Source organism: Pan paniscus, chromosome 8, assembly GCF_029289425.2.
Source record: "Pan paniscus chromosome 8, NHGRI_mPanPan1-v2.0_pri, whole genome shotgun sequence".
In the NCBI taxonomy this organism is placed as follows: domain Eukaryota; kingdom Metazoa; phylum Chordata; class Mammalia; order Primates; family Hominidae; genus Pan; species Pan paniscus.
Window position 1 is genome coordinate 47,154,815 of NC_073257.2, and position 13,170 is coordinate 47,167,984.

The window sequence follows — 13,170 nt, forward strand, 5'->3', positions numbered from 1 at the left end:
AAAATCCAAATAATTTAACTTGACCTATTGTCCTTATTTACAGTTAGTGAGTCACGGAAAGTCTACTAGTCGAAAGTAAAGAAAGCCTAATCTATTACAATGTAAAGAACTGCCTACTTCTCTTGCAAAGAACATTTGCCTGGGTCCTAAACTTAATTTTTGAAAAAAACAGATAATTAATTCCATTTACAGGGTCATGGATGAATAACAAAAGTTGGTATTCCTGCAAATTAAGATGAAATGGAAGAGAAGAAAGAGCTTTCACTTACTTGCTCGAAGGACTGAAGGTGTGACCTCAATTTCACTTGTTGCTTGGTAAGGCTGAAAGGCTGAGACATTGTTGGTGCCAAGCTCACTACCAAATATCTCTGGGCTCTGGGTACCCGTGGAACTGGCACTGGTGCCATCACCTCCGTGATGTGGATCCTGCTCATCAAACACTGCTACCAGCTAGAAATGAAAGGTAAATGTGCACTTATAAATAAAGGCACTTAATTAACTACCAAAATTTTGTACTATTTTGACATAATTCTACAGTGCAAAAATACTGATATAAATGACCCTAGAATGGTAAGTTTTAGGAAGAAAAACCTCAAAGAAACAGTGTTTCCCTAAATTTTGATGCTTTACTTGTATAATTCTAAGTCATACATTTCACATTCAAAAGTCTATGGGTGAAAAAATAATAAAATTGTTTGCTATCACAGCATGCTAAGTCAGGGACAGCTATAAATCTTAAAAATATAGGATATATATTTAAATGGAAAAGAAAAATGCAAAAGTGTGTATATATATGAGTATACATATATATCTGTGTGTGTGTATACACACATGGTATGAACTACTAGTCACATAAAAAGGGGATATTAAAAACTAAACATGTATCTTCTCATCTGTGCATAAGATACATGCTGAAGACAAACCTGTCATACAAATATTCCAGTTAGTAAATTTGTTTCTCTTTAGCAATTCTTACTCTACTACACCCCACACACACACATACAAACACACGCACACCAAGAATGAACAAAAGAGTGCAAATATGTTTGATAATGAAAGCAGATGTTTTCACAGTCAGAAACAGAAGTTACAGAGAAGAAAAAGCTAGAATAAACTGGTGCTCAGAATGGAATCCAGGACATCAGTATGAGCTCAGTTTTTGTTTGTTTGTTTGTTTTGTTTTGTTTTGAGATGGAGACTCACTGAGACACCCAGGCTGGAATGCAATGGCACGATTTCGGCACACTGCAACCTCCACTTCCTGGGTTCAAGTGATTCTCCTGCCTCAGCCTCCCAAGTAGCGGGGATTACAGGCGTATGCCACCACACCCAGATAATTTTTGTATTTTTGGTAGAGACAGGGTTTCATCATATTGGCCAGGCCAGTCTCAAACTTCTGACCTCAACTGATCTGCCCGCCTCCGCCTCCCAAAGTGCTGGGATTACAGGCGTGAGCCACTGCTCCCGGCCAAACTCACAGTTTTTATAAGTACATAGTTAAGTAAACACACCGACAAATGGGTAAGTATATCAATAAATGTTAATGAATGTGTGAGTATAAAGAGTTCCCAGCTCTGTCCACACAGAGATCCTAGAAACAATGGCATCCCCAGTGCCACTGAGCATGCCTAGTACCCAGATCGTGGTTTCTAATACCATTCTCCAGTTAATGAACAAGGGTCCTTGAAAAATGGTTGATTTCAGGGCTGTGGTCAGGGAAACACATGGTAAGCCTGGAATGCCTTGTGATGTCAAAAAGGGGTACTCAAAAATGATGACGGCACATCAAAGGGAAGCAGGTGTCAACCTGAAGGGGCTCCCAATGGACAAAGCTGAGACAACCTACAAACTAAAGAAATCATACTGGCATTGGATCATTATCCAAAGAACAAACTAAAATCCATGAGTCCATAATGATATAAATAATTGAACAAATAAATGGTAGAGAATAAACAGCTGTTCCCTGCTGTAGCATTCCAAATAATAAATAGAAGGAATGATGGCAACAGAAATCATCATTAGGCAACCTCCACAGTAAAAATTGTTCAGGTAAAATCTACTAATGGATACTAACATTAATGGGTGTGAATATGATAATAAACAGGATATTTGCATAGCTCAAAATGTCTCCCCAGAAAAGTCATTTTGACTAAAAAGCAAAACAGTAATATCATTGAAGTGGAGAAACTTGGCAGCCACTGCTGCACCCAGGTTAACGTCATTCATAGTAAGATGCAGCAATATCAAGTACCATCTGATAAAATACACTGGGAAGTATATAACATTACTTTTTTGGTATTCTTGCCAAAAATGTATAACGTCCATCTAATCGTGAGGAAACATCAGACAAACCCAAATTGAGGGATATTCTGAAACATAAATAAGGCTCTCCAAAAGTATCAAGGGTCATGAAAGTAAAAGAAAGAATAAGGAGAATGAGGAAATTGTGCAAATTGGAGGAGTCTGAGGAAGAATGAGAACTACATGGAGTGGGAGGATAGAAAAAGGGCATTAGTGAAAAAATAGGCAGAATTCTAACGAGATCTGATTAGTTGACAGTACTGACTCAGTGTGAGTTTCTTTCTTTTGATAATTGTTCTATGATTATGTAAAATGTTAACATTAGGGATAGATGAAGTGTATATGGAAATACTCTGTAACTATTATTCCAAGTTTTCTGAAGTATAAAATTATTTCAAATTAAAAATTTTAAATGTTATAATATTTATAAAAAGCTATAAAAATAAAAAAGTACTCTATGTCTTCTTATAACTAATACAGTTCTTAAAATGCTAATATACTTCTTATAAATCCCAAAGCGTAGGCCAGGTGCGGTAGCTCACGCCTGTAATCCCAGCACTTTGGGAGGCCTAGGCGGGCAGATCATTTGAGTTCAGGTGTTCAAGACCAGCCTGGCCAACATGATGAAACCCATCTCTACCAAAAACATAAAAAATTAGCCGGGTGTGGTGGCACGCTTCTGTAATCCCAGCTACTCGGGAGACTGAGGCAGGAGAACTGCTTGAACCCAGAAGGCGGAGGGTGCAGTGAGCCGAGATCCTGCCACTGCACTCCAGCCTGGGAAACAGAGCGAGACTCCATCTCAAAATAAATAACATAACATAACATAACATAACATAACATAACATAACATAACATAACATAACATAACATAACATAGAAAATAAATCCCAAAGAGTAAAAAACTTCTAAGGATCCACAATGGCTGCCACCTTGGAGATTCACCCTTCAATCCCACACCTAGCAACTCAGCTTAGCCTTCCAAGAAAAGAACCATGACTGGAACCAAAATAAACCCCTCTACTGCCTCCAATCCAAGCTTTTTCAAGGCCAACACTTGTCTCAGGTCAAAAACAGAAACGCGAATGTACAGAATATGAGTAGGACTCATAATTACAGTCCTCATTTTATAAATGGCTTTGTCGTTTTGAACAAATGCTATTTCCATGAACATTTATATATCATCAATCCATTTATCATCGACACAACAAAGAAAACCATTGTACAGTCACAAAGAGACAGGAAGCTCAGAAATCTGCTGACGTATAGATAGAATCAGCTGATTAAACAATCTGGAAGAACCAGTACCAGGGTTCATACCATACCATGGTAATTGGTATGAAGAAATCACAGTAGGATGAATAATTGGGCCACTCAACCTTATAATGAACAACATAAATCAGAAAAGAAGTCCTTAATAGTTACAAAAAAAATGGAAACGTATGCATACGTATACACCAAAACATCCATATATAGTAAAATCAGTTTATCTGACAGTGACTTGCAAGTGTCTGCCTGTATTAGAGACACAGACATTCCACTAGATTAGGGGTCAATGGGCAAACTTTTTCGAAAAGAATAAGACAGTAAATATTTTTGGAGCTGTGGTCCATACCGTCTCTTTCATAACTACTCTACTCACTAATTATAGTATGAAAGAGCACCCATAGACAATACAAAAACAAATGACTGTGACTACATTTGAATAAAACTTTATTTATAAAATAAACAGGCCAAATTTGGCCCATGGTCCCTAGTTTGACAACCCAGCCCATCTTTCTAGTAACATGGAATTTTAGTTTCAGTTTGAGCAATAAAACTAAAAGTCAAGGTACCTTTGTAGCCCAAAAAAACTAAAATACTCATTTCAAGCTCTGCATGAAGATTTTGGATTGCTATACTCGATTTTAATATCATCATACTTTTCATAAGGTGTGTGGCTTAATATGCATTTTGAAGATATTAAGTTTTGACATTTTGGTGCTTAATTGGAAGCAAATGAAATTCATGTTTTGTTATTAACTTTTCACAATGATGTGTTCTCTCAAGAATCGAGTCCTTTCTGCAAACTGAAAATGGAGATTGAAAATTACAAAGAATGAGTCTTTAAATGCCACATGATGGAAGAGCTTATACATATATATTAGTTTCAATAATTATCTCCAGCATTTTTAGAAAACATTATAGAACCACAGTTGGTGATTTGCAATATGCCAATAACATACAATTCCACAGCTTTCTTTTAAACCAAAATTTAAGTGCCAGGTCCCAATATGAAATAATTTTGTGTTAAACTGGGAAAGATATATAATTTTAGAAAATCTACTCTATAAGAATGCATATAGTAACACAGCAAAAAAAAAAAAAAAAAAAAAGGTGGGGGGAACCTTCATAAAAAAACTGCATATTAAAAATCTCCATCATGCCCTTCAAAAAGTAAAGGAAAAGTCTTTTAAATCTGTGAAATGTTACTCAAATTCTAATTTAACAGATGGAATCTTCACTGCTGTCCACAAAGTAGATCATTTTGAAAGTTCATTTTTTTCCTTGCAATAATTATTAATCTCTCTTCTGTTCCATTCATCTATCAAGTCTCCATGAGAAAAGACAGGCAGAATTTGGATAACACCTACAATAGCCCAAGCAGAAATAAACTCTAAACTTGTCACCCACTTTCCCCTACCTCAGGACAAGTCACTTTAACTATGAAACATCAGAACCCCCCAACAGAAAACCTCTTATAGAAACATCACACAGAAATGCTTATAAAACCCTTGGATCTAGGGAAGTCCCTTTAATAGGTAAAATTAAGACCTGAAAGCCCACAACTGCATGTAGCAAAGTGGCTAACAGCAATAGAGAATCAGAAAAAGCTACATTCAAAGCCAGCTCTGACCTTATTTTTTGGGTAGCTGTTGGTAAATCCAGTGGCCTCTCTAACATCTCCAGACCTTACTCTCCTCATTAGGAAAAGAGGATGGTGGTTGTGGGTAGACAGAATAATGGTCTCCCCAAAGTTATCCATGTCCAAACTCCTGGAACCAGTGAATGTTACCTTCTATGAAAAAGGGACTTTGCAGACAGGATGGAGGTTAAGAACCTTAAAATGGAAAGATTATCCTTCATTATCCAGGTAGAGCCCCATCTAATTACATAAGTCTGGAAAAATGGAGAGCCACGCCTGGCTACGGCCAGAGAGAGACGTGATGATGGCCAGAGAAATACTACACTGCCCACCTTGAAGATGAACAAAGGGAGTTATGAGCCAAGGAAAGTGAGCAGCATTTAGAAGGCAAGGACATGGATTCTCCCCTAGAGCCTCGAGAAAGGAGCACGGTTAACACACTGATTTTATGGCATTCTGACCCATGTCAGCCTTCTACCAAGCAGAATTGCCAGGTAATGAATTTGCATTGTTTTCAGTCACTTATGCCTGCTCTGCCAGATGTAGGACAAATAAAGAGATAAGGTATACAACTTCCAGAACACAATAAGCACGTTTACTATGAGCTTTTATTAAATTATATTGTGATGGTTGATAAATACGTTCCACTTTTGTAAATATGAGAATTAGTTTCAAGAGTAAAGAAGACTGATGCAAAGCTCAATCGCTGTGTCTTGGATCTACACAGGAATAGTAACGGGAAAAAGAACACGGAAAGAAGACAACATGCTAGAAAATGCATGTTCATCGTAGATATGGCACAAAATGAAGACCTTCCACAGACGCTGTACATCCTCCTCTAGAGGGCCCCACAGAAACACAAAGTCGTTTTTATTATTTCACTTAACAGGAAGCAAAGCTGAGCCTCAGAGAGATGAATCTGACTAGCATATAAATAAATACAGAATAAATTTGAGATGGGAAATCAAGTCAAAGATCCTATTTTCTCCAAATCTTCCTGCTCTGGAGCATCTAATATATCCACAGCACAGGGCACTGGCAGGCTACAAACTAAGATTATCTGCAGACCTCTGAATAGGGTTCTGTTCGTTTTTGATTAATCAAACGTAATAACCTGCCTTTACCAAATTAATGCAATTTTGATGACACCACTTAAAATTTTTCTGAACATATCTGAGGGTAATGAAGATCATCACAGACAATTCATCCTGCTGGTGCCATCACTCAGTCTTAAACAGAGGGCTTAAAAGGATCAAAGAACTTGCAGATTCTACCCTCATACAGGAAAATGAAAGCTGATTTAAGCCAAGTCTAAGTGAAATCTCAAAGACCTCTAGGTTCAAACTCCACACACCCTGATAAGCCATTTTATTGTGACACCCTGTGAGCAATCTCTCACTTTCCATTGCTTTCTTCATGTATAAGCTAGACATATCCAGGGAAAGTCAATTATGATGGGTGTCATTGGATACTCAATGTCAATATATGGAATTGTTTTCCTATGAAATAAAGACTTTTAATTCTTTTAAAAAGGCATCATATTTTGGCCCTGGATAAAGTACAAAACATGTTGGAGAATACTAGAAACAAGAATAAACTTGAAGATGCCTCCATGACCCTCTCTTCATCTAAGAAACATGAGCAGCCTCCATGAGTCAAGCCAGATCCAGCGGCTTAGTCAACAAGAAGCACAACACAGAAAGTGCGTGTTTGAGAGATGGCAGGGAGATGTCATGGGCAGATGTGCCTATAAAGAAGAATGTGACAGAAGAGAATAGAAAGAAAATTCAACAGATATGGGAGAACTAGAGCATAATGAAATAAATTCCAAAAACTTAACAATAAAACTAAAGGAGTTGGAGATACATGCATTTTTTAAGTCTGAAGTCAGACTGTTCCATGATGTATAATTCTAAACTATCACTAATTCAAAAATCACTTTTCCTCTCCATAGTTTATAAATTATAGATTTCTACAATTAGGATCATACCTACCAATACATTTAAATTCTTCTGCCCTTTCACTCAAGGATGTCCAAAAAAATTATAAATTAGATCAAGTATTTGAGTTTCTGAATTCCCCTTTTTCTATCTCTTATTTTTTTTTAAGATTTCATTTACACTTGTCTCCCATAAAGCACACTTGATAACCTGTGGCACTTACATAAAAGAAAAACTAACCAAACACTAACATGCTTTTGTAGATTATCACAGTGTATTATCCAACATAAGAAAGGGAGCTAAATGAGATCAATCTTTAATAAAGCCATTTCCAGCAAAATATCATGCAGGAGAGGGCAGAACATTCCCACTGCTTCCTGAACAACTCAGTAGGCCACCACCATCATAAGCTTCTATCTGTCAATTGCCAAAGGGAGACCTGTTCCACAAGAACTAATGCCATCCTTTAAGAAGAAAGTATTTCTTGAACACTCATGCCTAATAGAGATATTCCACTGCATCTGGAAACCACAGTGAAAGATATTCACCTATGATACTCCCTAGCCCTGATGCTTGCATTTCAGAGCTGAAATTTAATTCTGTTGTCCCTCAGGGTGACATAGTCTATCACCCACTGAGCCTTCAGACTAATTAGATTCCCAGTTTAAGACTTATGTTCAACTAATAGCCTTGAGTATGTCAACCACAAACCACAATGAAAATATGCAAATTCGTATAGCCATCAGCTAACTGACCCACCTGCCAAATATAATATAAACCTCTCTTGCTCTACTCTCTATCATGAGTGCCACTGTTACACTGGTACCCACCCATGAGGTTACAACTACATTACACTACTGCTTAAGTATTAATAAAAAGTAGGATAGCACAGTAAGACAGAACAAAATAATTCAGAAATGGGCTAATCACATACAGATAGGTTGACTCCAAACTGGAGGAAGTGGCACGAGTTGTGATTTTATCATGAACACATGCAGTGTTCCCTCAAAGAGAACATGGTAAGACTGGTAAATGGGCAAGATGAATAATCTCAGAAGCAAATGCAATGATGTAGTAACTAATTATTATGTAGACACAACAAAAAGGGAACTAAAAATCAATTTGTAAGCTTTCTGATGACTGAATTTACTTTAATGACACAGAGACAATACTAAATCCTTAATCATTCTCTGAGCCTTACTTGCCAGCATGGTTCATTAAAAACTCATTTAAATAGAGCTAGTGTTTAACTGGACGAGTAAGCAAAAGGATATATTTGAACCAATGATGTTTTGTAATCATAGTAATACAAACTATACCAATAAAAACTCGCTACAGAACAAGAATCTTAAGCTTGCCACTGGAAAACTTTAAATGTTATGCATGCAAGATTAATTACACGCTTCATCAGCATATTAAGAAGGGTATATACTGTCTGATAAAAAAGACCTAAAACTTAGAAAAGAACACTAAAATACCATGAGCACATTAAAGACTAGCGAATGTTCCTACTGGCTAAGCCAAGAATGGCAAAGTGTGGATAGACTTTCTTGTACACAGTACCAGGAAACTTGACCTCAAACCCGTATCAGGCTCTAGCCCCATGGTTTGTGATATTAGAACAGTACCTCACCTATGGGTATATGTTCCAGCCTTGCCACTCTGCCAACCTTCCAACATATCTAAGAGGGAGTAACGTGGAAACAGGGGTCAACAGCATAGTGTTCTAATCTGTGAACAATTTAGCTTGACAATTCATATGTTTACGTGTATCCAGAAATGCCTGCATTAACAAATGATAAATAAGAGAATCCCTCAACAGTAACTCTTTAAATTAACAACATAGTCTGCAGTAGGGATTTTGCTTAAAAGAAAAAAAAAAGATTTTTTTTTTTCTAAGAGGCGTGAGCCTCTGTGCCCGGCCAAAATATTTTTATTAATCAAAAGTCCACCAGGCATGGTGGGTCATGCCTGTAATTCCAGCACTTTGGGAGGTAGAGGTAGGTAGATCATGAGGTCAAGAGATGGTGACCATCCTGGCCAACATGGTGAAACCTCGTCTCTACTAAAAATACAAAAATTAGCTGGGCGTGGTGGCACACACCTGTAGTCTCAGCTACTCGGGAGGCTGAGGCAAGGGGAATCGCTTGAACGTGGGAGATGGAGGTTGCGGTGAGCCAAGATCGCACCACTGCACTTCAGCCTGGTGGCAGAGAGAGACTCCGTATAAAAAAAAAAAAATCCAACACCATGTAGGAAATAGATAGGTCTTAACGAGATAAACCAAAATCTCTCTTTCTCTCATACACAGACTCACACACAGCCTCTCTAAACTGTAATTAAAAGACAACCACCACCAAAACCCACAGCACCAATCACAATGTTAAACGTTAGTGAGCAAGCAACTGGGGGTGAAATACTTTCCATCTTCTTCCTAATCTCCACTAAACACCACTCCCTTCACTCCCAGGCATAAGTCACATCCTGAAATCTCCCCCAGTCCCTACGCTGTAATAGTCCCAGGGCATGAAAAGCTGCCAATGTGAATGCATAACCCAGAAACATAGCAGGACAGTTACAACCAGGCAGGAGCATGCCCTGCTCTCCTGCTCCTCTGAATGTCTGCCTCCACTGGTGAGTCCACAAAAACACAGCTGAGATCCTTAGTAGGAAGGCCCTTCCTTTCTAGTCTTTCAGAGCTGAGATCCTTAGTTAGGAAGGCCCTTTCTTTCTAGTCTTTTTACCTCTTCAGCTAGCTGGATATAGTAAACCAGGGCTTGGTTCCATGGGTGGGGAGCCCTTGTCTCCATACCCACACACCACCCTCAAACCCTCCTCCTGCTGTGCCACCAGCAAGTTACGAATGTTTAGATGCAGGGAAAGTAGGAGTCCCACTTAAGCTACAACTGCCTCCTCCTACCAACTTGTACCATTGAGCTCCCTGCTACAGTTCATATCCAGTGTCGTCAGAAACAAGGGTAATTCCGTCTCTACCATCAAGTAACACCATCTCACAGAACCGAGACATTCCCTCGTTGGGCTTCCTTAACCCATCACTCATTCCATTGTTGAACTTGTAAAAAATGACTCATCACTAAAATGTCTTGCCATTCAAATCTGGTAAACTTTATACTTTATTTTTTGGCAATCAGTAGTGGAAAACTTTTCATTCTAAAATAGAAACTTGAAGGATCACTTCCTTAGTCCTAAATTTTGCAAATTATATTTAAAATGAGAAGCACTAGAAAAGAAAACTTGGCTGTGGCTTTGGCCAATCAATCAGAACTGGGAAGCAGTTAAGCAATTTGCACAAAGTCATGGAAAACTTCTGCGCACAATGTTAGGTCTAGAGATGATGCAGCAGGGGTCAGCACATCACCAGCCCTGGCATTTAAAGACAAGATGGTATTTCCAACTCTAAGAACTAGCCTTGTTTCCAAGGCAACCTGCCCTTTGTATAGGAGACTCACTTGGGAGTTCATAATCCCTTTACCTGCTGACTTCACAATTTGAACAAGACCCTCAGCAATGACTTAGCTTCCATCTAAAAGCATCACAAGAAAAACTGAGGGCAGTTTAACTACTTTAAAGGAAGACAGGAATTCAGATGATTCTATTAAGACACGGGCTGGAGTGGGGAGGGTAGATAGAGAAGAAAAAAGTGATTCAGAAAAAAAGAAGAAAGTAGAACTAGGAGTTGCTGCTTAACAGTGATTTATTTTCAAATTAAGATATATCAAACCCACCACTTCTGTTCACTTCAAGTTCTGAATGAAAGTCCAGGTGAAAATGACACACAATGAAAACCTCAAATTCATTCTGACAACCACAAACCAATATTAGCAAAAGATCAAAGTTCAATAAATTTATTTTGTAAAATCTAAGGCTAATATTACAGTACAAAATGACTTTCAGTTTAATTTGCATGCAAAAAGGAAGGGTGTGATTTTTAAATACCCACCCAGGGGCACAGATGAAAAACTTCATTTTCTGACTCCTTTTTTGCTACTCTCATTATTTCAACACCTTCTACAAAGGAGAGATAACGGTGTCCTTGACATTAGCCTAAATTATCTTCAGTATGCAATACAATACTGATTAAATTAGGCTCATTTTAATCAACTGGCAGGTTTATTCAAAAAGTAACTAAATAATAAAATTCTTTTTATCAACTCTTCATTAGTATAACCTGTTTAGCAATGTTTTTAAAAAACTGAACACAGAATAAATATTGTGTGCCCATCTTTTCACTCCCATATTTGACAGGTAAAAGAAATAACTTGCAAGTTAAATATTTCCCCCAATCCACAAATTGCTTTAATACTGAAATTTAATGCTGGAAGGTAAATACTAGTGCCATCTAATGGACTTAGTCAAGCACAAAGAGTTTAGAAATTTTAAGTTTTAAAGAAAATCTATTCTAAGGAAAGCCAAAGCCTCTACTTGACTTCATTTGCTTCCCAAGACAACGTCCACGCAAGTGACCCAGAATAATGGAGATGGAGACACTTTATCCTGTGGTTTGCCAGGAATTCCACTCATTCTACTACCACAAGGTTGCTAATCATGAATGAGCTCTCAAGATGAGTCAGCCTCAAACAACTCACCAGCTGCGTGGCCCTAGGTAACTTCTTCACTCCTCTGGGCTCAGTAGTGATAGGTTTTGTTTTGTTTTGTTTTGTTTTGTTTTGTTTTGTTTTTTCCCCATAAATTTCATTTGATTATGACAAATTGCTTAGGATGTTTCCTGTAAGTAGCAAGTTTTTAAGAAATGTTACTAATATTTGAGAAAGTTTCAAGAGACTGAGGTAATCAAGAGGGGAAGATGAAAGACAACTAAGTTAAGCCATATAGACTTTATCCTGAAAACTGCGGGGTGTCATTAACACACAGCAGTTTAATTTGCATTTATTCTGCACGAGGTTTCAAGGGGTATGGAGAAGGACTAGGAGGGTAAACACTCGTAGCTCATTAGTCCAATAATGAAGAAGTCATGAGGGCCAAGGCTAATGGAAAGGTGGTGAAAAGACAATCAGGATGTATAATTATTCAAATGCAGAATGGAGACTTATTTAAAAGGACTTGGTATGTGGTGGATGGGTGCCATTATGAAGGAAAATGACAGATTTTAGGTGTCTAGGTTTGTCATTTGGGTGGTTGGGCAGAGGACAGGCACAAGGACAAACAAAGACAAAAGATGATGCATTCAGTTAGAGGGAAAACTATCACATGCTCTCAGCCAGTTCCTGGGACACAACTGGAGATGGGAGTCCATGGTACAAAAAAAGAGTTCGAGGCTAACTACTTGTAATTGGGTGCCGTCCACACTTAGGTACAATTGAAGCCACAGGTTTCATCCAATCTGAATGCAGATCACCCATGGAAATCAGAACTCAAACCTGGGTAACTGCTGAGATTGCAGGTTCCTCTTCCCTTCCTCCAAACCACTTTCAAAGGATTTTGAGAACTGACTAAAGAATATAAATAAAATCAAGGAAACAGGGTTTCACAAAACTAGGGAAAGAAAAGTAGCATGGAATAGCTGGATCAGCAGTACTCAACACCACAAGGAGGCCCATGAGCTCTTTCTCTAACAAGGACACATGTGCATTATCACCCCAGTGCTATTAAACAGGTGACCTTAGAACAATGCAGGGATGCAAATCCCCCACACAGTCGAAATCTGAGTATAACTTTTGACTCACCAAAAACTTAACTACCAAAGCCTACTGTTGACTGGAAGCCTAGCCACTATCATGAAACAGTTAACACCTATTTTGTGTGTTATATGTATTCCACACTGAATTCTTACAATAAAGTAAACCTAGAGAAATGAAAATATTATTAAGAAAATCATAAGGCAAAGAATATATTTTTTACTTTACTTTTTTTTTTGAGATGGAGTCTTGTTCTGTCACCCAGGCTGGAGTGCAGTGGTGCAATCTTGGCTCACTGCAACCTCCACCTCCCAGGTTCAAGCCAATTCCCCTGCCTCAGCCTCCTGTGAAGCTGGGATTACAGGTG

General features: G+C 38.2%; 1 protein-coding gene across 34 annotated transcripts in view; it reads right to left on the reverse strand.

The window, feature by feature from the left end:
* Positions 1 to 13,170, reverse strand: part of PARD3 (par-3 family cell polarity regulator) — a 707,905-nt gene that overhangs the window by 407,973 nt on the left and 286,762 nt on the right. For all 34 annotated transcript variants that reach the window (XM_034930282.3, XM_034930281.3, XM_055092624.2 and 31 more), the window contains exon 3: positions 270 to 450. In XM_034930282.3, the coding sequence (XP_034786173.1) occupies positions 270 to 450 (181 nt within the window). The remainder of the gene's footprint in view (positions 1 to 269; positions 451 to 13,170) is intronic.